Source organism: Myripristis murdjan, chromosome 11 (genome assembly GCF_902150065.1).
Source record: "Myripristis murdjan chromosome 11, fMyrMur1.1, whole genome shotgun sequence".
NCBI classification, from domain to species: Eukaryota; Metazoa; Chordata; class Actinopteri; order Holocentriformes; family Holocentridae; genus Myripristis; species Myripristis murdjan.
This window is the reverse complement of record NC_043990.1, coordinates 15,942,942-15,970,884: the sequence shown is the minus strand read 5'-3', so window position 1 is coordinate 15,970,884 and position 27,943 is coordinate 15,942,942. Positions and strand designations below refer to the sequence as shown.

At 40.5% G+C, this 27,943-nt stretch overlaps 3 protein-coding genes across 3 annotated transcripts; 2 read left to right on the top strand and 1 right to left on the bottom strand.

Moving 5' to 3' along the window:
• Nucleotides 1-14: 14 nt before the first annotated feature.
• Nucleotides 15-6,798, bottom strand: ctss1 (cathepsin S, ortholog 1). The gene is made up of 8 exons (XM_030063103.1): nucleotides 6,794-6,798; nucleotides 5,445-5,565; nucleotides 5,204-5,326; nucleotides 3,526-3,678; nucleotides 3,194-3,418; nucleotides 2,833-2,998; nucleotides 1,650-1,755; nucleotides 15-288 (listed from the first exon to the last, which is right to left on the bottom strand). Exons 2-8 carry the CDS (start codon nucleotides 5,562-5,564, stop codon nucleotides 189-191), a joined length of 993 nt encoding a protein of 330 aa, XP_029918963.1. The 5' UTR covers nucleotide 5,565; nucleotides 6,794-6,798; the 3' UTR covers nucleotides 15-188.
• Nucleotides 6,799-15,969: 9,171 nt separating this feature from the next.
• On the top strand, nucleotides 15,970-17,799 carry LOC115367393 (leucine-rich repeat and immunoglobulin-like domain-containing nogo receptor-interacting protein 1). The gene has a single exon (XM_030063101.1). The coding sequence runs from the start codon at nucleotides 15,970-15,972 to the stop codon at nucleotides 17,797-17,799; it is 1,830 nt and encodes a 609-aa protein (XP_029918961.1).
• A 1,637-nt stretch (nucleotides 17,800-19,436) lies between these two features.
• Nucleotides 19,437-27,533, top strand: vps72a (vacuolar protein sorting 72 homolog a). The gene is made up of 6 exons (XM_030063102.1): nucleotides 19,437-19,809; nucleotides 22,654-22,806; nucleotides 23,387-23,507; nucleotides 24,802-24,978; nucleotides 26,071-26,215; nucleotides 26,362-27,533. The coding sequence occupies exons 1-6, from the start codon at nucleotides 19,693-19,695 to the stop codon at nucleotides 26,750-26,752; spliced, it is 1,104 nt and encodes a 367-aa protein (XP_029918962.1). The 5' UTR covers nucleotides 19,437-19,692; the 3' UTR covers nucleotides 26,753-27,533.
• Nucleotides 27,534-27,943: the final 410 nt, after the last annotated feature.

Genomic DNA, 27,943 nt, shown 5'->3' with positions numbered 1-27,943 from the left:
TTGTGACATTTTTTTTGCTATTTTTACCTCTTTCTTATAAAATAGGCCCTCAAACAGAATTACATATTAGTTTCTTTAAAACACAGCATCTACACATAAAATGTTGAATATGCCAGTAACATAATTTGAATTGATTTATTCACAAATAATCTAATTTCTACTGACGGACGACTTCAATGGCTGTATTTTCACAGTTTTGGGTAGATTGCAAAGTTGGCAATGCCACAGAGATTGTTCTTGTTCCTGGCAAGTCGAAGGTATCCTGCTTCTCCCCATGCAGTTCCCCAGCTAGAAGCAGAAAAGACTCACAGTCAAGATTTACATACATTAACTGTTGTCTTGGTCTGGTGCAAAAAGAAATCTACACATAATCTATATACTAAAGATTCTGGTGATGAGATTGGGATTTAGTCCACAAGACTTTGGGATTTGGATTCAAGGTGGATTTTGCTGATAACCAAAGAAACTGTGATGTGACCAGTGAGGGCGTCGGGGAAACTGAAACTGTTAAAAGATCTTGAATATGAATTAAAAATAGCATTTAGTGTTAGATTTTATTCAGTGGGAAAAGTCAGAGCCTTACATCAACTTCCTCAGGTGGACAGTCAGTGTTTATTTATTTATTTATTTACTGTAGCCATGTAAGGATAAAGGGGCTTCGCTCTTCACTCTTTTCACCAAGTTCACTCAGTCACTCTTTCTGTCTTAATATGTTATAACATGGCTTGTCCACCAGATGGCATGAGAGAGTCCAGTTTAAAATCTGCACATCTTGATGTTGTGGTCTCATCACATTGATCTTACATTTTTAAAATCCTTCCTCATTATTTGCAAGATCAGTCTGGCTGCAAATATGAAAATTTCAGTTTTGAGAAACAGCGTCCTTATTCCAGTTGAATTTATTGAGTGGATGTGAAACAGAGGGCTGCTGTCAGCAGTGTGTGACAATGTGCAGCGGCAGATTTCATGGCCACTGAAATCACTGAGATTTTGGACTGGACCGGGAGCCAAGTGACTTCAGACTGTAACTTTGAAGCTTGGACTGGTAATAAAGCCCAGGGGAGGGAACGTGAAAAATGAAGCAGTAAAAGTCCCAGTAAAAGTCCCGTGTGACTTGTACTAACCATGTGTGAAATAATGTAAATTCACCTGTTTTTTCCTCTCACACATAGCATGTGATCTATTTTATGGACAGTGGTAAATATGTTCTGCAATATGTTGTAAGTCATTCATGAGCAAATCATTAGTGAATTATAACTTAATGATTTGTTGATATGATGAATGACTTAGTAATGATTTCTTAGCAAGTAATTTATAAGACATTAGTTAATGATGGACAAATCACGAACACAACATTATCCCACTTTGATATTATGAAGCTTGTTCCTCATCTGTTATAAAAATGTGTAAATGTATTACTCAATCATTTTAAGTTATTTAGAAGTGCTTTTGCATCCCCTAAAGTATAAACACTTCATTATACCACAGACATTACCCACTTACCCACAGTGTAGCGTTTGTTGATCTGAGGTTTGATGAATTGCCTACACTTTAGGGTGTGCAAAAAAATGTAAGTGACTTATAAATAATTCAGTAATGCACAGTGACTTTTTTTTTTGTTTGTTTTTGTTATAAAGAGAGTAATCCACCTGTTTTTCACAAGCCAGAAGTCCTCTCCTCTGTCTGTGCCATAGCCCACAATCAGTACAGCATGATTTATTAGCCTGGGATTGCAGCCTGGTGCGTTGTATAAACCTGTAAGACACATATTATTGTTAATATCCTACAATGGAGCAGTGAAATTGCAGTGTTTGTATAATTATTATAATAACATGAGCAAACAGTGACACCAGAGCTCCTGGGAGAAGTTTCCAGTTGACGAACCTTAATCAAACGGTTTCACTTCCCTGACCCTAACATCAGCCTTAACCGACACGAACGGTAATCGTTCATTTGACAAGGAATCGAGTCACCTCTGTTCTCATGTCAGAAACTGGTGGTTGAACAGGGCTCTGGGGCGGCCTCTCCCCACACACACACCAAATGTTTCCAGCACTTGCAGTGTGTGAGCTGTTGCTGAGACCTGCTCCCCAGCTGTGCAACCTCTTTCCACCTATCTTGATGCCCCACACTTTGGTCAGAAATCATGTGGTGGTTCCCTTGTGGGGTTTCACACCCTGCTCTGAGAGGGGGGGCTGGAGCTCAGCAGCAGATTATAGAGCCTCTATCAGATACGACCAGCTCATCTCTGCCACCAGCTTCTAGTCTCTCTGCTGTTCACTATCAACATTTTTCACAACTTATAAAAATCTCGGTGAAAAGTTTGTGCTAACCTCATCATCCACCTTTTGAAATGTTGCTTTATTATGCATCAAATATACAATGGAAAATTAATGGTCATTATTTTTATATATTAGCATATATTAAAGTAGGCCTACAAGTAGAAAACTCATCATAATTCAAATCACAACTCTACTTTGCTCAACCTTTAACACAATGAATGATGATGTCAGCATTGTAAATGTAAACCTCTGACACCCTCAGAAGCTTTCCATCCCCAGACAATAAAATTAAGTAAAAAAAAAAAATAAAAAAAATCTTTAATCTAGTAGCTGTCTTTGCAAACAGCACTAGTGGTTGGGTGATTACATTTCAGAAGCCATGAAACTCTGTGTTTCAAAAAAAAAAAAGAAGTGATACTGTGACACCTCCAAATTTCATTTTCATTTTTTTTCTAGTGGACCAGGTGTGGTAAGGTGTTTGTGCATTTCAATTTTTTCAGATGTTTCCACAAGCCTAAAGGAATATATTAAGCAAGAGTTTCTACCTCACCTCCTCTGTAGTGATGGAAGGAAGGCAGCATGGCGTTGATAGCAGCAGCGACCGGCCCCACTGTCCCCACAGCCTGCTGCAGAGTCTTCTCATCTCCCCGTGGAAGGACCTTGAAACCAGAGCAGTATCCGGCCTTTCCCTTGCTGGAATAGCGACATTTCCCTTGCTTTGGGTGGTAACAAACAGAAATAAAATTAACTTATACAAAACATGGTATATTTTCAGCAATAAAACATAACACATATGCAAATCATATAATAAAGAGTACATCTTTCTTATGTGTAAATTATGGACTGGGCTGTAACATTTTGAGTTTGGCATAAATATATATTTTTTTATTTGGAAAAATTCTGAGGTTAACCCTGTATTCGTAGGGGTAAAAGTGTGCAGAGTCGATGCCTCCATTGCGGATTATATATGTGAAGGCTTTAGAGATGTAGCCCCCTCTGCAGCCATGGTTCCCATCGTTGGTGCTGCAGTCCACCAGGTTCTGTGGGCTCAGCGGGACGAGGGACCCTGTTTTCTTCTTCATCTGGCCCTCAAGCGCTCCTACAGCACTGAATGCCCAGCATGACCCACAAAAACCCTTTCAAACAGAGAAAAACATTATGTTGAATGCCACAGGGTAAACTCAAAGCTGATTCTTTTATCTCACAGCATATCCTCACATGACTTATCGTTACTTATCATTACCTGGTTTTGGACTGGGCTGACCATGCCTTTCTGCCTCCAGTCCACACTCGAGGGTATTGAGGCATCACTCACTTGCTTGGAGGTCCAGTTTCTAAAATGATTTGGGTCTTCCATCTTAAAGCCATTCAGCTTCTCGTTGACTTCCTCTGCTGTCTGAATAGAAGAGAGGGCTCATAAAAGTATGAAATGCAAATGATGGATTACAGTTGTACAGGTTGCTGATGATCTGTACAGAGCAGCAGTCTGGAACAACAGTTCACAAGCAGAGGGAACGTTTTCTACAACACACTGACCTCAGACCTGTTTCATGTTAACATATATCTAATGTGTCTCTCTATAGGTAGGGGAACACACGTAAATTAATACAATGTCAATTAAATCTTGAGAATAAAAGACATCAAACAGGTCTTGAAGCTGGAAAACTTTCAAGTGGGATAATTATTGCCAACTTAAACTTAAAAGCAACATCTTGACAAAAGTCCCAGACAGGATTTCGTTCAGTCCACACCACTGAAACAGCTCCAGTGAGCTCCTGACAGCGGCTGATGCTGATTCAGCCCGCCTGGCTCTCCTGGACCTGCATGGAGCGTTCAAACACTTTCAAACACGCCTGTCTTTTCCAGCACTGGCACAACTCTGTTACACACTCTGCCTCCTACATGTTTAGTAGAACAATGGCTTTTGGCACTTTCCTCTTTATGTGGTTCATGTTCCCCTTCAGCTGTGACATAAACAAGCACAGGATTTCACTCTGGTGTTCACTCTGCCCTTCGCCCCTCTGCTTCTCATCAAATTTGAACAGCTGCCTTGCAGAGACACAAGCTTGGACGACATACAGCTTCATCCCGTTGAAGACAGCAATACAGAGGTCACTGTTGTTGGCGCCACAACAAGGCCGACACCCCGCCTGTAGCTCATCTCCCCTTTGCTTGACAAACCATCCCCTTGTCCTCAGTCAGCAGTCAGTGTACCACATTTATCTCTCACCTGGACTCCTTTCAGCCACGTTTAACACCTCGGTGATGCCTCCTTCTGACAACACTGCAAAAAATCAAAATCTTACCAAGATTATTTGTCTTATTGCAAGTAAAAATGTCTTATTTCTAGTCAAAATATCTCATTACACTTAAAATAATACATGATCAGCTCAGAAATAACTTGTCTTTAGACAATTTTCACTTGTTTCAAGTGAAAATCTACTTGAAACAAGTGAAAATTAGCTTGAAACAAGAAACAAATTTTGCCAGTGGAACAAGCAAATTTTTACTTGTTCACTTGTGTTACAAGTAAAAATTTGTCTTATTTTAAGTGTAATGAGATATTTTGACTAGAAATAAGACATTTTTACTTGAAATAAGACAAATAATCTTGGTGAGATTTTGACTTTTTGCAGTGAACTCAACACCATTTCAACACTTCATTTCAACATTTCCCCTCCCAGCTCGTATCAGGTTCATTTTAAGTCTTAGGCATCCTAATGCAGAGGTTACTCAGCCAGTTTGTGCCATGTGCATGGAAGCCACTGAAATGTTTTTCAGTTAGTCCAGATAAAGGTTTAGTGAGTCTAAGTTCAAAGTTCAGCCATGACTACATTTCTCATTTGGGCCCAACTGAGAAAAAGATAAAGAAACCATGTTTTCCAGGCATAAAACCTGAAACTTGCAGGAGAAAAGTATACCATGTCAGCCAAGTGGTTGAGTCCCATCGTGAAGGTGTGCCGTCCTGCTGAGGCCTCCTGGTTGTGTCTCAGCACCAGCTGCAGGTTCTTCTCCCAGACCTCCCTCCTGTACAGGCTCTCACTCTGAAACAAACACACTGACTGCCTGATCTGATGCTGCACCGGTGAGTGAGAGAGAGAGAGAGAGAGTGTGTGTGTGTGTGTGTGTGTGTGTGTGTGTGACAAAGAAAGAAAAAAATACCTGATTATTATAAACCTTCTGATACTTGACTTTCCATTCCTCCCATTGTTCGTTTAAGGCAGAGGAAGACTGACCAAGAACCCCCCTGGTGAAAAGCAGCACCACACACACACTGTGCATGCTGCAGAGGCACAAAGAAGATCAGTCACATTAATGATCTGCTATTGTTCTTATGTCATTATGACCATTTTGAAAAATCACTCACAATTTGGACTGGCATATTTGAAAAAAGGTTGCAGAGTTTTCATTTGATGTTTACAGGAAAAATAGAAAAAAAAAACAGCTTAAAGTTTGAGTTTTTTTGAAAATTAGCCTGATCACCTTTACATTTAAGGCTTAAATCAAACACACTACAAACAGTAGCAACATAAACTACCCCTTCCCAAGTCGATAATAGGATTGGCTTGTCTACTATCACACCAGTTTCTGTTTCAACTTACTAGTTTGACATTTCTCCAGCGGCGCTCTCTGTCTGTGGTAGAAATAATCTTCTATTTACTTTTAGGTTAAAGACCAGTTGTGTTGAAGATACTGAAACAAGTCTGAAAAAGCAGGATGTCACAGTGCATATTTCAGAACTCAGTCATAGGTAATACTGTAGTCGCTACAGTCTGACTACAAACGGCAAGAAGGAGCTTGTAACACAAGATCCTCTAACAAGCTGATCTTTAGGTCTGTCCTTTTAACAATTTAAAGACTTCGATATCAAGTAATTGTCCTATGCTGTCGTGTGTATTTCCCACATGAAGAAAAGGATGCTTAAATCTTTGTTAAATCTTGTCCTCTCTGAGCCTCTGTCTCAGATCATTTTGGTGCTCTTACAGGTATCTATCTGATCTTAGCCCTCTAATCTATAGGACTAAATCTTGACTTGAGCTGAATTTTGACTCTGTCCATCCAAACCACCTAAATACATCACTACAAACAAGAGAAACCTTACCCTGCTGTTGTCAAGCCTGTTAGGTTTGTCCTTTTGTCCACTAACGTGCTACATAACCCTCATGCTCAAAAGAGGAAGTAGGCTACAGTTTCCTGATACAAAGTGTTTTTTGACTCTGTTTTTCTCAGCATCTGCTCCCCGGCTTGTCATGTGAACCTAATTTCAGACCTACTGTGCACTAACCAAATATCATCATTACCCTTCCTGCTGGTGGTTTCTCAAATGCCTCCCTTGTAACATTCTCAATACGTATTTTTGTAATGTCTGTTTTGGTTACTTGGACAGAAAGTCAGCTTTATCTATATAATTCCTCTGAAACGCTTTGTGACAAAGTGCTTCACAAAGTTAGAGAAAAAAGAAAAGATACAAATGAGACCACGGATATTACAAAAAAATATTACAACAGCACCTTGTTGTAATGCCAAAAAGCAAAGGAGGGCCTTCAGCTGATTTGAAACAACACTGAACTTGCATGAAACACTTGGTTTTGTGGTGTATGTAGCAGACCAGTCAGACTGTAAATGTTGTACATATTTAAACATTTACTTTTGGGACAGTTGGCCTTCATTGCTCCACTGAGACATTGCTTGATGTTTCACAGAAAGTGTTTTTGTGTGTTATGTTTTCATATCAGGCAGGCCTGCATAAGATCATATCATGCTCAGAGCACGATACTGATAAAATGACCATGTCACACAAAATAGATTGACATGTTCCACATTTATGACCAGATCATAAAACTATCCTTTTCCACTGATCACAGTCGTTAGTACAGTCAGATTTCCATGAGCCAACCAAATATCTTAGCAACCAACAGTTTTTAGAACAGAAAATCAGAGGCGTGATCAGCTGGCCACTTGGCAAAGTGGGCCGTGGAGTTGGCTGACTTAACAAGGACAGTCCAAATTTATCACTAATGATGCTAATTTCTGTCAGCATCAAGCTGATTTCTTCATTTAGCTTGAACTACATGAAGAATAGCAGCAGGAATGCTTAGAATAGCAGTGCCACTTTTTTAGCCATGCTCACAAAAGGCAGGCTGCTCGCACTCAGACAGTGGAGGATGTTGTCACCACCGAGCGAGGCAGCAGTTTTCTCTTCTTTGGAAATGACAGTGATGATGACAGATGAAGGTTGAGGAGCTTCTTCAGCCCAGCAGAAGTTGTGTTACTGAGACTTCACCATTCGCCTTAAATCTGCTGCTAGGACCTGAATTAATTAATTGTTCATTTTCTCTCCATCTTATTTTTGCTATTCACAGTCAGGGGATGCTGAAGCCTCTCCCAGCATGCACTGGGCAGTAACAGTCCATCACCCGGGGAGGCCTGACTGAATGCATGTAATGAAATGTTTTGTGTTGGGTGGATTGCTTGTAGATGGCCTGGTGATGTTCTGTGACCTGCCTGCTGCAGAGCATGAAAACCCTGCTGGTGTTTGGTGGGTCAGTTAGTGCTGGATCTCTTGTGGTTACCACGTGTTGCTCCACTGTGCTGATGTTTGCTCAAAATTTCCTCTTTGTGTGATTGTGTGAACCGGTGGTGTGTGAACTTGGTAAAATGTGTTTAGTAGGCATGTAGAGTGTGAAACACAGCCTCTCATGTTTTGCATTGTCAAAACTGATCTTGTGTGTTCTGTTAAAGCCTGCAGCAAATTATAATTATCACTTATGAAATAATTTAGAGCCCTCTGGCAACGAAAATCTCCTGCACCAGTGATGTGTAAAAGGTTTATTGGCATCTTTAACACTGAAGTGAAACTGGCTACATTTTAGCCATGATTGGCTAATTAAACATCAGAAGTTGTAAACATGTAATTATCATACAACATATAATTACTAGGTTAGCAGTATTAGCTCAGTTTCTTGAGGTAAAAACCAAAAACAGCTCCAGGCTTGAAGACAGCATCAAAGGAAACTTATTTTTGTTACTCAAATCCCATTGCACACAGTCCATTGCCTCTAACAATTGTTGCTAAACATAACATGAAGCTGGACTCCAAAATAGATTCATGAGATGCAGCATAAAGTGTTAACAAGGCAACAGATGATCTATGTGTGGAAAAATGTGTATAGATGAAAGCTAAAAATAATCAATACAGACATTTGACAGTCCTCAAATGGTATTGGACCACAGACAAGAAAAAAAACGTTCTAATTTCTGCCTCCTATTCCAAACAGGCTTCAAAATACTTGTGCCAGTTATTTATTAGTCATCACCAAAGGCATGTGCATTACCGAACCCCCACTTCACACCGCCTGGCTCAAGAATTACCCAGGACATCATACAGATCACAGCAGCCACAACCACGGGGGAGAGCATGAAAGAAACAATAAGATTATGAAAAATAGAAGGCTGGATGCACGACTTTGATTTGGCTGAGACTCCATATCAGTCTGCGTCACTGATCTTTTCTCTTCCGGGATCCGGGGTTTGGACGGGGAATTGCTGATGAACGCAGGTTCCGAGGAACCAGATGGCCAGTTCCTGACGCAGCATTGGCTCCCCTTCAGTGGTGATGCCGCGCATCTATAAACGCACCCTGTAATCCTGCAGCTGAGGGGAGAAAGAGGCGGCTCTACTTAGACACCTGAGTTTGGACTGAGCGTCTGATATGTAATCATCAATTTGATGTATAGTGAAGAAAGGCAGGAGGGAGGATAAGGAAGTAGGGAGACCTCTTTTCAACTTGAGGATGTTGAGTAAAGCACTTGTTATTGCAAACAAGAGAAAACATCTTTTTACTGCGAGCTGGATCAATAAAGTATCACCTTAACATCAGTAGCATTAGTATTTCTATGGGGCTAATACCCCAAAACTGGGTTTCCCTCCATGGCTCAGACTTTCCTCAAAGCAGGATTTTAATTACTCACCTGAAGCATCAGCTCCTCTCTGATGACTTTAACTGCAGCACAAATAAACACAATCTACCCGTCATTAGACACATTTTATAGATGCGTATTTCACCCACACATAGGAGGATAATCAGCATTAAGGTCTCATGTTTTACACCAGTTATATGTTTTACCCATGATAAATAATTCAGATCATTTAGAGCCGCAGGATGGCGTTACTTAGTTATTATTCAATAACCAAGGGGAAAGCAAACCAGAAGAAATGTGTTTTTCTTGTCATACAGTCAGCAAATCCTGAACAAATGAAAGTAGGTGTTACTTACATTGCGCTTTTATTTGCAGTTGTTACTGGTACTTGCGACTTAAAGCATCAACGTCTTGCTTTTCACATTTAAATGTCATTTCTCCTTGGGCCTATAGCGTGTCACATGGCTAAGACACAGTAGTGATGTGATGTGGTGCAAATAATGCATAGAAAGTTTCAGATGCAATGCAGTGTTCAGGCATATTTACAGTGTATATAGTAGATTACATCATCGCAGTGCTGCTCTGATGGAGGGCAAAGAGCAATTTATATGTAGAAATGGGCTAATCAAGTACATAGTCTGCACTCATATTTCAGTCCAGACTGAATTTATTGTTTTTATATCACGGCTCAAAATGCCATACATTCTGTATCTACAATCATTAAACTGTAGGTGGGATATTAAATACCAAGAAAACAGAAAAATATCAAGCTCATGGTTTGTTTGTTTGTGCTCTATTCTTGACAGTAGGAACATTGTGTTCTTTTTTTCTTTTCTTCTATCTTTTTGTACCACTGGTTACTCAAACATGATTCTACTGCAAACAAGTAAATCCCGTCTCCATCGGCAGTGTTACAAAATGATTTGCTGGCTGATGACCAAGACTGAACACACAGGGCTTAAATCACAGATCCTACAAGCCTGGGCCAATAGGCATATGCGACATACGTTTGGTCAAAGCTTATGCAATGCCAAATTTTTAAAGACATGAATGATGGCAGGGCATGAAAGACATGTACCATAGCAGGACACACTAATCAGGAATAAATATTTATTGAAAGCGCAGTGTCCAAAGGCGCCTGTTATATAAGTGCAGGACAATGGAAACAGGACACACTGTACCACTGAGAAATGCAGTGCTCACTGGGCTATAGTTTGAAATGAGAACTGAGTACAACACATTTCTAAAGATTTGGCAACCCTATTTGATCCATATCGACATCCTGATATCAAAATGATTTCAAAATTGATGCACCTTTAGTTGTCTGAATCAGCCAGGTCTTTGTACATCACCTCTTGTAATTAATTTATATTGTATTTATTTATATATTCATTTATTTTTTCTTTCCTTTCTTTTTCGGTTCTAATTGACCACTACCTACTCTTTTTGAGTAAGGTCCTCTTTTAGTTTGTGTGTGGGTGGGACAGGGAGGGGATTCGGAGCCACGTTTCTGTGAATTTATGTGTGTACTGTGTGCGTGTGTTTCTTGTTAAATCTGAAATTTGAAAATAACATCGCTGAAAACCTGAATGTCAGCAACCCCTTGCATTAACTGTAACACCAACCTCAATTTAGAATTATATGCTTTCATGCTTTCATTAGATTAAAAAAGTTTTTACCAAAATCAGAATTAGTCACATTTAGTTTGCATTCCTGAGAAAATTATTCATGAACTTACTTCCTCACATTTTGCTTGCTGGAACTCCTTGTACACACCTTGTTTTCAGTCCCCATGTCTTCTCACCTTAGTGATACTAAAACTAAAATTAATATTTATACTAATACCAGTTTACATTTGCAGTTGAGTCTCTGATTTTCTGTAATTCTGATGGGAAAATGTGATTGCACTGATATTTCGTTATATATTCCTTTGATAGACATTTGATATTTTAGCTTAAAACCACCCTCTATGTGCTGCAATCCAAGAATACACAAAATATAAAGTAACCTGTATTGAACTCTGATTTGGGTCTCACAGAGCAATGACTGATCAAAGAGCTGAGAAGACATCCCCTTTTTTCTATAAGCGTAAGTCCTTAAATTCACTCCCATCTGGTGTTACACCTAAATCTCTGTATTTGGCTGACCTGTGCTTGCCTCCTGGCATCCAGTGCAACGTGCTGGACGGATTCCACCGGCTAGTATATAATCCCCCAGCATGCCCAAACCACCAGTGTGTCCAGAGCCAGGTTGTTGTTGCCATAAGGATGGCAACGCGATAGGTGAACTATGCAGTAACAACATGCTTCCCCCATGCAAGTGACATTTTCAGAGAAGAAGGATGGAGCATTTTTTGAGCAGGACAAGGTCATACAGTGGAATTACAATAATGTAAATAAAAAGGGGAGACCCAAGATTTTTCCATGCTCTGTGTTTGTGATCAAGAAGGAAGAGGTCACTGGTGTAAATGCACTGGACTGGACTTTTTTTTTTTTTTTTTCTCATACAAAATGTGAAAATGGAACTATAACAATGGCAAGTCTCCCAGACTGAAGAGATGGTGAGTTATGATTTTTTTTTCTACATTAATCAATTAATTTGGTCAATACCTTATTCTGAAACCAAACAAAACCTATGCATTTTTTATCACCACCTTCAATATTTTAGCTTGAAACTGCCATCCCCATAGGAAATAACATTGACAGTTTCCCTTTGCACTCAATTTTCAAGTTTCTGCATGCAGGAGCAGTCAGCCTCCCCGGGGATCTGCTGTCACCTGCAGCATTCAAACTATTTCCCCCAGCGCTCCATATCAATAAGTGTGAGGACATAAAATTACTTCGTGAAAAATGTGATCACAAATCCATTCAGAGGGAATTTCCTCCATTTTCCAGCTCCACTTTGACTTGTTTGTTCGAAAAATGTTTCATTATTAGACATTTTCAACTTAAATTTGACTGGTGGTGACCATTAGTGCCTAAAACAGCCCGTGTTAAATGATTAACCATTTATGTACTCATATGGAGAGACATGCATTACAACTATAGAAGCTACACTGAAAGAAAATACCCCTTGTAGTCGGCTGCTTCAAGAGTGAGTAAAGGAATTAGTCATGACGAACATGGCTAATTTTATATTCCACTTTTAAAATCACACCTGGTTGCTCTCTCTGTAAGTTCAAATATCTGTGAAATCCTGATGGTGCACTCTGTGGTCTCACTCCCCCCTCTCATGTGCCCTCTGCCAAATTACAGAGCTGCATCTTTCAAAGCCAGCGAAGCAAGGCGTTTGGAGAGCAGCCAGGACTGAGGGTGGAATCACACTTCAAAGTGTCATATATTTTTTTTTAACCTCTCCACTGGACATTTGTATGGGGAGTTTGGCCACATTTTCTCCTGAGCCGGTCCTTTAGTCATTTTTACAGATTTAAACTTGGCTGTTACCTCAGATTCTTGTCTCTTTGGGTGCAAATGTGACACAGATGAAAACAGATGAAATGATTTTTTGAGTCATAAGCCTGTGTACATATAGACAGGAAGTTTGACCAATCACCAATCAATCAAATTTTATGAAATGAAATATAATACCTCTATCCCTGCCCCAGGACAGCATCACCAAATTTCATGAACTCTCTCTACAGGATGGAGGAATGTAATTTTTTATGGCTTTTGGCTGCCCTCTATTGGTGAGTTCAGCAACAGTCTTAAAAACTCGAGGACAGGCCTGTGGTGAACATGCTCACTCACAGTAGAAGCAGTGTTGCACTAGACACACCCTCTGGTATCAATTACCTGCCTGTCTCCTGAGCCTTTATTTCTTTTTCCTCGCACTTCTCTGTCTTGTGATCAGTCCACATATGGATCCAGAAACACACTACACGTCTTGACCCTTGCTTTTCTTACTATTCTTGCTGTAGTTCTCATTATTTTTGTTTTTAATGTCAAGGAACAGAAACTGATTTTATTGTCTCATTCATTGTAAATCGTTCTGGATTAGACTGCTGACTAACTGCCTAAAATGTAACACTTAATAATCTTCTTGCAATGCATTTACAGCACATACCAAATCTGGTGGTCGATGGCCCAAGAGGTGCAGGGGGGAAAAATGAAAAAGGTGGGAAAGCCAGGATGGATATGGGCAGGACAAGTAAAGACAGAAGACAAATTGTAGCCGCTTATATTATTAAACCAATGATTTGTATGATTGTCATCATATTAAATACACAGCTCGGTAGTTGTAATCTTCTGTTATAGTAAAAAAGTTAATTTCTCTTGCGTTCTGCATCTCATAGGAAATACAGCAAACAGAGAAAAACTGATAAACCAAGAGAAAAGCAATTTGCTTCCTGGCCCACTGGGTCTGAAAGCCTTATTAAACTATCAGTGATTAAAAACAAAATGTACTCATAAAGTGGAACTTTATCATCCCGGTGTGAATCCACCTTGGCCAAGAAAGATGTTTAGTCTCAAAGGCCTCCAGACTCCTCTGCCAGTATGTTGTAGCTACATGTTTCTACACCAATATCAGATCAGAGTGGATTTTTCCATTATCCTCCTTATAATGCTTGCAAAATGTTGAAAACAGAGCCAGCATGCTCACTGACAGAACTGACAGAACAGCATATTCAAGAGTATAGGTTTGAGTCATTTTTCATTTGAGACTTCATGGTCCACAGTAAAAGCAGTATTGAAGAAAATAAAAATCATTGAACAAAGTAATGAATGGCAAAAAATAATCACTTTAAAGGAATACTCCAAAGGTTTGGTCAAAATACACTTTTTCTGACTTAGCCAGACTGAAAGAAGATGTTTTGTACCATTTTCACTTCTGTACCTCCAATGGTTCAGTTCCTACAGGTTCCTAGCATTTTGTGTTAGCTTAGCATAAAGACTTGAAGTCTATGGGCGTCGTTAGCCTGGCTCCCATCAAGGCTCTGTCAAAGTGAAAGAATAAACCTCAGCGCGCCTACCCCCAACTGTGTCAATGAATTAAACACACACACACACACACACACACACACACACGCACATGTGCACACACACACACACACACACACAGAGAGAGAGAGGCAGAGAGAGAGAGATAATTTGACTGTCCACTCTCACTTTTACACATCGGATAGTGCTTGTCACTTGGGGATCACTTTGCTTGAGGCGTCCCTTTGTGACAAAACAACATCTGGCTGGCTGTTAATTCGCTGTTTCCTCCAGCGGTCTCCATCTAATTACCACTTAAGCTGCGTTTTTTTTTTTTTTTTTTTTTCAGCATGCCACTGGTCATCACAGTGACATCTGTGGGACCACCAGCAGGAGGCCTTTGGTCCAGCAGCAAACTGGGCAGCTATATTTCACCATTCTGTTTGGAGTTTTAAGAAAAAGTGAACAGAAATACAAAATAGATGCCACTGCCAAAGTGTTTTAAGGTGGATTTTTCTGTTAAAGGGGAAATAAGCAAAGTATTTTTTCTCCTCCATTGCACATATTACATCCGCAGGGGATTGATAGAGTTTGCTCAGTACCAATCAACCCCAGTTATTCATTGATTGCTTTAACAGAGGCAAAGATCTTTAGCCTGTAAAAATCACTGTCGAGCCTTTATTCTGTTTTGGAACAAAAAGTCCCCACTCGATGGAATTTTAATACACTCTCAATCCCACCTAATACCCACACAATCCTTTCTCCACACATTTTCAACTGCTAAACATTTTGCATCTTGATATATTACCTCTCCACTCGCTGTCTCTGCTGGGTCTGTGCTGTAATTAGCTGGCTTACTCTTCTCTGTTGTGAAAATCCGACTTTATTGTCTGTGTCATTTATAGTCCACCGTAGCGAGAGGGGACGGGAGGGGCGAGAGGGGTGGGGGCTGTGCCAGAGACTTGTGTACTGTAGGAGGAGATGAGCTCTGCTGATGTAACTGCAATTACCAGTGGTCCTATAGGGGTCACAGATCACTTAATACTGGTTTAAAGTGCAGTTTAGAGGATTACAGTGCCCCTGTTACAGCCAACCCACTCCTGACCTATGACCCCTTTCGATGCAGCCTTCAAAATGAACAGGATCAGCAGTTTCACGAACCAGCCGCAAAACGAATATAATAAATTAAAGTTAGAATTTCCCTGTGAACTGACACAAACTGACACTTATCAACTCTCTTGCGAACCTGCCAGCTAAGCAAACTGTGCAGCCTTGTCCTTTTTTACGCCCGTGCATGCACACCACCCCTGCAAATAATTGGTGTGTCACAAATCATCGTGCACAGGCAAATATAGGTATTTAGTGTTGCTGACTCTGCTAACTGCAAGTATTGTGCAAGTGTTGTGTCATGCTGCATTATTTGTGTATACATAATCACAGCAAAGAATGTCAACTTGGAGATGCAATTAATAACTTAATTCCAAAATGCATATTGTTGGTGTTTATAATTTAACAGTGATGAATCATCATCATCATCTGACAATGTTTGATCACATTTTCCTTCCTTTTTGTGTTGCTGTTTCTTCAGCATTAAAGAACCCAAGAAGTCTGAACTCTTCATAAACAGTTGCCTGGTTATGAAAATATACTTCCTGTTGTCCAAGTGGTGAGTAAAGTCAGCAACACTTTCTTTGTCTGGGATTTATATAGGAGTTTCATAACAGGCTCATATCATTTTTTTCAGCTTCATTATACATTCATATATTTGTGTGATATGGTTGTGTTTTTCCATTTTAAAGCATAAATTAATGCAGCGGGGCTCATCTCTCTCACATGCAGGCCAGTTGCCAGATGTTGGAAGGGTCTGCAGTCCAGAGGCAGCTGTGTTGGGGAGCTCTCTGCCTGTGGGCAGCGTGGGTGGCATGTGCGACACAAACACCTCCGCCTTGCCCGCAGCCCTGCAGGTGTAACGCTGTGAAGCTGGAGGTCGACTGCTCCGATCGCCAACTCACCACAGTGCCCGGCAATCTCCCACAAGACTCTCGGCTGCTGAACTTGACTCATAATAAGATCAAAACTCTGGTGCATCAGCAGTTCAAGACTCTAACACAACTTTGGGACTTGGATTTAAGCGACAACATTGTGGTAACGATCGAGGTGGATGCGTTTCTTGGCTTGCAAAACCTGCTAACTCTGCGCCTCGCCCGCAATCACCTTAAGATTATTCCTGTAGGGGCATTCGTTGGATTGGCAAAACTGCAGCTACTAGACATAAGTGATAATGAGATCCTGGTTTTGCTAGATTTCACTTTCCGTGACTTGGCGGCCCTGCAGCGCATTAAGGTGGGAGAAAATGACCTGCTTTTCATATCGCATCATGCGTTCACAGGCCTAACCAGTCTACAAGAACTGCACCTTGACCGAAGCAACCTCACCGCTGTGCCAACAGAGGCACTCAAGCAACTCAGTGGGCTGACAAGCCTTCATTTCCGCCGCTGTGGCCTGACCACCCTGCCGAACAACTCCTTCCGTCATCTGGGGCGCCTCAAGGAGCTTGTCATCTCCCACTGCCCCTGGTTGGACACCCTGGCAGGAAACAGCCTCTTTGGCTTAAATCTTACATCCTTAACCATCAGTAACTGCAACCTTAGTGCTGTGCCCTACATCCCATTACATCACCTTGTATATCTTACATACCTTGATCTCTCTTTTAATCCAATCACTTCCATCCACGGGAATCTGCTGAGGGACTTGCTGCGGCTCCAGGAGTTTCATCTGGTTGGGGCAGGATTACTGCATATTGAACTTGGAGCATTCCAGGGTTTGGCACATTTAAAATCACTGAATGTATCCAAGAACCTTCTAACCACACTCGAGGAAGGGGCTTTCCACTCAGTAGACAGCCTAGAAATCCTGAGAATTGATAACAACCTGCTAGCATGTGACTGCCGCCTGCTGTGGGTGGTGCACAGGCGTCGGTATCTGAACTTTGGTGGGCATCCACCGATTTGCACTACCTCGGTCCAATTCCAGGGCTGGAACTTCCTAGAGTTTTCTGACGCTGAACTCCCAGGCCTGTTTACTTGTCGAAAGCCTCACATTTTGAACCACGAACTTCAAGATGTACAAGTGGATCAGGGACAAACAGTTTTGTTTTATTGCAATGCAGATGGTGAGCCTGTGCCCTTCATTGTGTGGCTAAACCCACAGCTGAGACCTTTGTCGTCCATCGGCAGGATCCGGGTTCTTGCCAACGGCTCGCTGGAGGTTCGCTATGCACAGCCACAAGACAGCGGTGCTTATCTCTGCGTGGCATCCAATGCTGCGGGAAACGACAGCCTCACCGTTAGCCTCCATGTCCATAGCCTTCCATTATCCTCTCGAAACCCCTTTCGTCTTGAAAGCTGGATCGCCCTTCCCTCCGGCTCTCCGACCATAAATGGGACTCAGCAGTTTTCATTCGATGTCAAAACACTCCTGATAGCAGTAACCATCGGCTTTTTCTCATTCTTCAGCTCTGTAACCATATGCTTTATTTTCATGTTCCTCTGGAGTAAGGGCAAAGGGCAAATAAAGCACACAGCCACGATTGCATATGTGCCACGAAGCGCCATGGCAAGCAGCAACGGGGGCACAGGAAACTACATGGAATCAGGCAGACTCACTATGAAGCTGATATGAGTCAGTGTGCTTTTTAAAGGCAATGTCACATAAAACATGTTCATTTATCACGTGGTACAACAATAGTTATTCAACTGGAGATGGTCAAACTACACATCACCATATATGAGTACAGTAAACAAGTTAAAACTATGACTTTATGACCAGGCATGCAAGCTTGTGCCCTGACTGTTCATGAGCTTGTTAATATGTTAGACATGTAGGTGTGAAGTATTGTTTTTTTATTATTATTATATTTATTTCAAGAAATGCATTGCCCTGGAAGGCCCATCATTCTTGTACGAGCTTGAGAAATTTTTGAATTGATTTGCAGTTATTTTTTTAGGCACATCGATCTCACCCATAGATGGACATGACGGATCAAGTATCACCTACGCCTCTTTTATAACAGGGAAAAATGTAGATTGTCAAACCTGAGCAGTTATTTAAAAAGCATAATGCATGAAATGTGGAATATTCAGCTAATTGTGCTCAACTTTTCTGACCCTTTTTTTTTTTTTAATTAAAAACATTTTTAGCAGTTATTAGATTGTATAGGGAGTTTACATGCAGTCTTGTAAATAAGAGGGTCTGGTTAATTAACATCTTTAGCGAAGCACAGAATTAATTAATGTCCAACAAAATAACCCAAATATGACAATATGACAAATACGATATGTGATTGTTTTCATTGTGCAGTTTCTCAGGTCAGACATTGACAAACGGCTGCAGCTTTTCCTCTCCATCAGGGAGTATCTCATCAAGTTTGTTGCAAGTCACTTTTGAAAAATAAAGTTACATTGCAGTCTGACAAGCTGCTGTATCGGGTGACAAAGTTGCCTGGTTGGCAACAGTGACGCCGCTCCCTAGTGAAGCCTGAAATCATCATTCTTCTGAGAATTATTTTCCTGATATATTATATATCAAAATCTACATAGAAGCTGTTTTATAACTCCGATCCCAGCACATAATTATATTTTTAATTTTAGATGTTCAATTTTAAAATAAATTTGTAATAACAGGCTATTCTAACAAGTCAGAGAAGTCTGACAAGCTGATTATACTGAGACCTGCCCTGCTTGTGTTTTAAGGTATTTGCAGCAAAACATTTTTTTTTCCTGTATGTGTGAAACATGAAATGATTAAAGTCTCATTTTAGCTGTGATAGGACAGCAAAGTGTGGTTTTTTGTGTGTGACCTTTTCCCAGTGATATTAGATGTGAAGGCTAAAAATTATAGCTGATTATATTGACAACAGCTGGTAACATGCTACAACATGCTGGGAAACAGCTAGTCACTTGACCAACTAACTAGATACTAACAGTGACTTATCAGTCATTTAAAGTTTGGGCAAATCTGGTATTGTGAGCTAGATTTGTCTTGTTTGATCTTGCCTTGTTTGGTTCTTGCAACATGATAAGTGATCAGCTTCACAGTCAGAAAGTGCAAGTTCTCAAGAAAAGTGTATTGAGTGTATTAAGTAGAATTATAGTTTATGCAAAATTAAAAAACAAAAATCATGCATTTACCTATTTGATTTATTCTTATATTGGGGAAACTAGCTAATGTAATGTGTCTAAAATATTTTCATGTATCTTGAATGCAGCTCTACTCTGGCCTGTATGCCGGAAGTGTATCCACTGCTCCGGAAGTGTTTTTAATACGAAGCTAGCCGCAGCTATGCTAACTGTTAGCGGTGAGATGTCTATCTAATGTCTCTAGCGGAGTGAATTAAAGCGGTGCTGTGCCTTCCGTCGGTACTCCAAATCAGATAAACCCAAACAGAGCACCGGAAACGCCCTGCTGAATGAGTCAAGACAGCGAGTAGCGGGCAGAGAGAGGCCGACGAAGCCGCGGTGGGCCGGCCGTCCGACAGGAGCTTTGTGTGGCCGGGCAGCGGCAGCAGGAGCGGCCATGAGCCTGGCTGTGGGCCGGGAGCCCCGCAAAACTGCGGGAAACCGCATGTCCAAACTCCTCGATGCTGAGGAAGAGGACGAGTTTTACAAGACGACTTACGGCGGCTTTAACGATGTGAGTAAATTCAATAAGTCATCGTCAGTGTTCCCAGCTGTCAGCTACTGTAGACTGGCTGTAAAAATGACTTATTGTAGTCAAAACGTAATGTTGTTGTCTCTGATAGCGTTAGTGTGGGTAAATAAGACCAGGGCCGTATAAAAAGTGATTGATGTAACTTATCTCTTTACCTGTCAGGTCTAAGGACACTAAAACGTGCATTAAACTCAATAGAAACGTCTAATCTCGGGTCATATAAATGTATAGTTGTTATGGACACCTGTGATATCAATAGTCTCATGTTAATTTACATTTCAGAATGTTTTCTTGTTTTACACACGCCTACTAGTACTATGCTATTTTGATCTGATTTGTAAACTTCTATTTTTCCTTGCACTGAGCTTATGATGCGCACATGACTTGTCCTCCCCAAAATATATGCTTTTTAACTTTCTTGTGGAAGTTTATAGAGTGCATTGATGTGATCAGGCCATTGTTGGATGGCAGTAGATAGATGGATAGATAGATAGATACTTTATTCATCCCGAAGGAAATTCACACAGTAAAGTTGACATCCAAAGTACCATCCAGTGACTGACAGGAGACCAGCTGAGTGTATGCATGTTCCTCTAGCGCCATCAGGGGAAACAAAATGATGATGTGCCAAAACAATAAACACGCTCATTAAAGGAATATAGATGCTGATTTACAACTCCCATCCCAGCATGTAATCACAAATGTGTGTGCAAATTACCTGATGCATGCACACGAAGGTTTCATATTCAGATTTTAAACAATAGTTTAATTATCTGCTGCAAAAACATGAGCAGAGACTTTTGGCTCCCGGTTAAGGTGACATTATGCTTCTTTTGAAAATGTGTGTTGTTGTAGATTTGTTTTTTTGTAACCAGTGTGTGACCCCGCTGCACCACCGCCGACGTGAACATTGAGAAGGGCGGTCTTGCAAAACAGTGGTTGATGATGATCATGAGGAGGAACATAGACCTGTTGCACTTTATGATGTACCTAGTGGGAGGATAATCCCTGAAAATATACATAATTTAATTTTAAAACAGTCTGACCTTCACTCCTGATAGTTGCCACATTCTGTCTTGCGCTTAAGATGTACATAAAATAAATTAATCAAGTATATAAAAGGGAAGCCTTGTTCTATAAAGCTTGTTTTGGGTCGTCTCTGCTAAATTAACTGCTTTAAAGGAAGAAATTGCCAAACACAATTCAAACAATCCAAAAATGTTGTCATGTTCAGCTTTTATATTCATTTTATTAGCCAGCTGAGGTGGAATTACACTGCATAAAATGCACAGGAATTAGGCCTAATATCCATAGATTGAATTATTCATACTTGGTCTGAATTTAGTAGGATATCATTACATCTGTTACCTTCTCCACCTCCCTGTTCAGGCTACAGTTAAGCAAACAGAAGACATTCAGATGTTACAAAGACCACCGTCTTTGTTATTTTCCTCGGATTCAGCCCTGGATTTCTGGTTGCTGAGAACACACAGCTCTGCACAGTGTATGGTCAGATTATTTCTCGGCCACACGTGTGCTTGTACCCTCAAGGCCTGCAGTGACTGTGGTCATGTGATTCATGTGAAACTGTGACCACCACCCTGAGATCTTCTGGTCCAGTCCAGCTATAGCACTAACCATCTGGTGAAGGCTGGCTGAGAGGCTCTGTTTTGTGACAGAGGATTAGGTGCTCTGTTACCATGTAGCATCTTGATTTAAGGCTGACATGTGGGGATGCTCTTAGCTCCGCAGCTTGGCTGGGTCTCAACTCTTCTTGAAACAGTTTCTTCTTCCAGAAGATACAGCAAACATCTCTGGTAGCATTTAAAAAAAAACAAACAAAAAAAAAACTATGACAGCTCTTAGTAAAAACTTGGTTATTATGGCCGTACCTCTAATTAGTAGGCTGGTCTGTCAGAGTATGAATTAATTGTTAGGTCCCGCTGGTAAATTTGGTATACACTAATCTCATTAATCTCAATTTTTTTTGTACTTTATTTGCTTCGACTTGCATCTTGAGTGTAAATTTTTGCAGAAGCTTGGAGGAATTCTCTTTACCAGGTTTTCTCTAGGGGTGGGGAAAAATCTATCTACCTAAGCATCGCAATTTTTATTAGTATTTTTTATTATCATTTTTTGATCACTGAATTAATTTAAGTTGATAAATTTTGTTGAGGGAAAAACTGGCATTCTCTGCTCAAGATATCTGAATGAAAATGGGTTCAGCCAGGTGTCTTCTCTTTGCAGACATGCCCATGTTATGCAAATCCCATGCAGTTTTGGGCACAAACCATGCAGGTTTTTGCATGCAGTACAAATGTTATATTTTCACCTCTTCTAAAATGGTGTGTTTCTGCATTCTGAGGCCTGTAAAGTCTTGGAGTTGCATAAATTGGGGTAATTGTGGATTCAGTGAGCCCAATTTTATTCATGTGTGATCATGTAAGCCCCCATATTAACATTTTCTTTATTGGGAACATTTTTTGAAACTTGAGTTCACTGTATAAAATGAACCATTGTGACACATTTTAAGGTAATTACAGCTTCATGAGACTTTACATCCACAAACTAGAGGATGATTCAAACAGCAAAAAATGCTATTAATTGCAATATCGAATCACAACACATATAAAATCGGCATCCAAGTATCATGATAGTATTGAATTGGGAGATAAGCATGTTGTCCCAGCTCGAGTTTTCTCTGACGTGGAGTATTTTGGATGATGGAGAGTGTAGGAACAGGTGAACTGTTTGTTAACGTTAATGTTGTTTATGACCCATCACTTCTGAGACATGTAGGCTAAATCATGTCCTTGTTTCCTCCAGGAATCAGGAGATGACGAGTATCACGGAGAGCACTCAGACACAGAGGATGAGGTGGACAGCGACTTTGACATCGATGAGGGTGACGAGCCTGACAGCGACCAGGAGGAGGATGCACCAAAGAGGAAAAGTCGAGTCGTCACCAAAGCTTACAAGGTAGCTGCAGACAATTCAGCAGCCGCCAGGCTTTGAATCAAATTGTGATCTTAAGCTTATATGAAGGCCTGATAACTTTGTTTTTGTTGCATAATTTTATAAATAAAACATGCCATGCATTAATTTCCCTTGTAATCATCAAAAAATAGCTGGTGGCAATTTCAATTTCAGTTTCTTCTTTAATCCTTTTTGAAAAGTGATGACATTTTAGCACCATCCCACATTTCAATGACTTGTACTTTGGTTATGTTTCTGAAATATTAATGTATTGTAGCACACATGCTTGAGAATAGAGCACTGAAATTTGACGTACCTGCATGTTTTTACAACTGAACAAACCTAAGTCAGCAGTAGCAGTCGAGGTAGCAGAGGGCATTACTGATTCACTTTTTCTGCCCCGAGTTTCCTTGCTGATCTTTGGATTGTAGCCAGTGAAGTTTTCCAGCAGGCATCTCTAACCTTGAGGCTTCAGCTGCCTGCAGAAACAGTTTATTTTCTTCCTGTACGTGTTTCATAGTTGTTTCCCAAGTTTGTCACACAGGTGTGAAAAAGATGTTTTTTTGTTTTTGTTTAATTCAAGGAACCTATAAAGGTAGCCAAGCCCAAACCCAAGAGACCGTCTGAGGAGCTGAAGAAGACAGAGAAAGCCAAAGTTGAGCTGAAAAGGAGGATTCCACAAGAATTTCAAGACTTTGGCGAGAGTAAGACTACGTGATAGTATATTACCAAACTTGCTGACACACCGGCATGTTTCTATGCTGATATTGACCTTAAATTATCCACATTATGTGTTTGTTTGTGTTTTTTTTTGCCCGCTCCCACTGTTGACTGTAGGCATCACTGCCTCCCAGTCTGTGGCTGTGGTTAGGGTGAAGGTTAAGCCGTTACAGGCAATTTTCAGGCAAGAAAGTACCATTAACTAAATTATCTTGCAACACTTTACTTGAATTGTTTGTTGAAATTGTTACAAGTAATATATCTGCCACTGGAGCTGGTATATTTGTTTGCAACACGTCATAAGGATATCAAGAATTCAGTGGCATTAGAAAATATAATCCACCATAATACCTTCTAAATCTGGTGTTGCCAAGTCATGAAGCACTTAGAAGTGAAGTGTTTACAACTGGAGACTACATATTACTTTTGTTTATAAGATATTACATTTTTTATTGCATTTTGATTAGTGTCACTATGGCTAATAGGTAATCCATAAACACATTTTGCATCAGATTATATATTTTTAGAAAGTAATGCTCTGTTCATAACCGTATATTGCTGAAAGTGAGATCAGCGACCTTGTTTTGAGCAAGGCATCGCACATTATAGGCTAATATGCATCTACTAAGTTGTAAGGTAATTGTTGCATGACACAGTATATTGTGTCAGACCGTTTTGTATATCAGGTTTAAGTAGCTCGATTGTTCGCTGGATTCATCTGACAAATGACATCAACTCCACTGAGAGATGGGAGGAAAAAAGAAGACCCATTAGGGAATTAGCTGTGTGGAAAATAATGTCTAAACAGTTAAGCGAGAGCAAAAAGAGAGATATTTGAATATGATCGTGAAGGTTTTGCTGTATGTTCTTTCAGTAATGCTGTTGGTAAAAGTGAAGCTTTAGCCTCCAAACTCCAAACAAGAGATTTCTTCAGCTGGGAACAGTTTGCACGGTACGACCTTAGGCGACACAACAGAAAGTGAATGGTGTTGAATATTTTCTGAATACACTGATAGTTTAAATGACCTTTTTTCTTCCAAATGATAGCAAATGCTTGCATATTACATTTCCAGTGATATGAAATCTGACAGTTTTTGTTTAAGTGTTGGCTCCCAGTTCTTACTTAATATTCCAGCAGGATTTTCTTATCGGTACCACCAGCCTGTCATGACTCATTCCCCTAAAAAAGTAATGAGGTTTTATATTATTTTAGAGAGAGAAAACATCACCTGTGCGGGTCCATCAAGGATGTGTTTTAGAATCCTCTTTTTTTTCTAGCTCGGAAGTCTGTGCGCCAGTCCACCAGTGAACACACTCGGAAAACCAACCTGCGCCTGCAAGAGCGGCAAGATGCCCCTCGGCGGCGGAGAGGTGCTCACCGTGACCGGCCCCTGACCCAGGAGGAACTGCTGGCTGAGGCCAAGCTGACAGCCGAGATCAACATCCGATCTTTAGGTGAGACAACATGATACCCCACCCATGTAGCTGAGACATGTTGATACTTGATTCTCCCTCCTGACCTCTGCAACACCACATCTGTTAATCTGTTTAAATCCAAACTCAAAACTCATCTGTTCAGACTTGATCACTCCATCTGATTCAATGCACTTTGCTTGTTTGTATTTTATCCTATGTTTTTTATGCTATTTTCTGTGATGTTCTTTATGCTGTTTTTTTTTTTTTTTTTCTTACTGTTGATGCTGTATTTTGTATTTATTTTTACTGTAAGGCGACCTTGAGTGCCATGAAAGGCGCCATAACAAATAAAATGTATTATTATTATTATAAGTAAATACCCCGACCCAGACTCAGACAAGATGTCAGATGCCATTTTTGCCTCTGTGCGTCCGGTGGTTCGGTTCCTGTGGGTGGCATTTCATGTTAACCTGGCATAAAGACTTGAAGTCCATGGGAGACATTTGCTTTGTTCCATCAAAGTATAAAAAGAAACCTTACAGCAACTCTGAAGCTGTCTTATTTACATAATGTATCATATGTTTGAAACACACATCTTGAAATGAAAAAAAAAAAGTCATATTAGGAGAAGCTAATTTGTGCCAGATTGATCTATGCCTTCAGCAGAGCACGGATCACGGAAAAATGTCTGCAGCGGTTACACCATCACCGCCACCATCCAACTTCTCCTAAAATGACTCGTGTTTTAAGACGCTTATTTCAGATTTACCCAATACATTGTCTAAACAAAATAACTTTGGTGTTGCAATAAGGTTTATTTTTTTCAATTTGACTGAGCTAGGCTAATGACTCCCATAGACTTCCAGTCTTTATGCTAAGCTAACACAAAATGCTACCCATGGGAACTGAACCAATGGGCGTACAGAGGTGAAAATGGCATGAAACATCTTAACGGTACTTAACTGACAGTTGACTAACAATTGTCTGTCTGACCTGTTATGTCCATTTGTTATATTTGTGAATAGTGAATTTGAATGTGAAGTCACCAGTATATTTTGTGGAAGAATGACTATGCTTGACTGCATCACACATGAAAAATGTGCCTCCTCCCTGTTTTGTTTGTTTCTGAAGAGAACTATGAGCGGCTTGAGGCGGACAAGAAGAAACAAGTCCACAAGAAAAGGCGCTTTGAGGGCCCGACCATCCGTTACCACTCGGTGCTCATGCCTCTCGTCTCTCATTCCGTCCTGAAAGAGGAAAACGTGGATGTTGAAGGGTAGGTGTGAACTCCAGCGAGTCTCTCAAGGTCTTTGGGCTTCATGAATAACCAGGCAGACAGAATGCACAGAAACTCACCTTTTAAAACGCCTTTTATGCAAAAACGCCTGTAATTTTTTGCCTTTATTCACCTTTTTTCCGAAGGTTGGATCAGGATGTTCCTCAGGCTGCACCAGCTAATCCCACGACGCCTTCCCAGCAGCCCGCGGGAGGCCTGTGCTCCCGTACGTACATAACATTCAGCGAAGATGAGGCTTTCGAGGCTGCCTTTCCACGCAGCACGCAGGCAGTTCCCCAGCCACCCGTCCAAGAGGTGTGCCCCGTCACCCACAAGGCTGCGCTCTACCGAGACCCGGTCACCGACATTCCCTACGCCAACACGAGAGCGTTCCGCATCATTCGGGAAGCCTACCGCAAATATGTAGCCGCTCACGGATTCCCAAACACGTCGGGAGGAGTAACGGGACTAGATACGTCTGCGCCAAAGACTGCCCGCCAGAAAATGGTCGTCAAGCAGAGTGCGGTTGCAACATAGTTTATTCTCACAAGGAGTTCTGGAAATCAGCTTAGTTCCAACTTTTTTTTTTTTTTTTTTTTTCATGTCTCGGTTCATTTAGTGTGTGTGAGGGAAAACCACAACAAAATGTTTCTGTCCTTATGTCAGCTGTCATGCAGGGAGAAATAAATAACAAAAGGACACAGTGTATGGTGATATGAGGGAAGCCATCAACTTGTAAATGTCCTGAATGGGGTAATTGTTTCTTCAAACAGCTGTCTGCATTTGCTTTTATCTTCGTTGACTGAAAATATCTCAGGCCCTGGGAATTTGACGAGCTGTCACAGCTGAGATGCTGCAAAAGTGACACAAATTTTGAAATCAGAGATGACAGTTTTGAGCTCAGTTTTAAGCTGTCTGTGCAAGTGTTACATTACAGTTGAAGTCATAAAGGTAATAATTTAAGAATTAAGTTTTTTTTTTTTTTCAATGCTACAGACTGAGAACACAGAGTACTCACAACCTTTGGCTGCAAAGTTTTAAGCTTTGCAAGGGAAGAGGGACAAAAACCTCAAAACAAATATAATCTCAACCTCTAATAAGAGCAACCCAGAAAAAAAACTATTGTGATGGCACTGTATATGCAAGCCAATCTTGTATATGAATATTTTGAATAACAAATCCAAGTTAAGCCGATACCACAGATTGAAATAAGTCTCCATCTGCACATCGACAGCTTTGATGTTTTTTTTACTGAATGCTTTTTTTTTTTGTTTTTTTTAAGACAATAGGTTCCCTCAGATGTATGTCTCTGAAAAAAAAAATAAAATTAATGTTTGAAACTTGCTAATCCGTTCTTTTTGTTTTATTTTGGCTTGTTTTGCCAAAATTATATTAAGGTAATTATTTTATATGAATATATAACACATTCATAATGCCAGGAGTTACAGACACGGTGATGAATACTGAGTCAGTCGTCAGGACTGTTCAGTAGGAGTCACGTTTTCACAAGGTATACTCTGAGTGACGTTTACAGACGGTCTAATCCCTTATTTGAAATCCAGGATCAGATGGATCTTGTTGATGCTGAGTCTGTGATCCAGACAACACAACATCAAAATTACAGAAACCAGAGCTGCAGCCTTTAAATAGTCCTTTGTCTTCACTAAGCTGGACAAATAATGTTACATGTTGGTGTGAGACTTTTATTTATTTATTATCTATAATGTA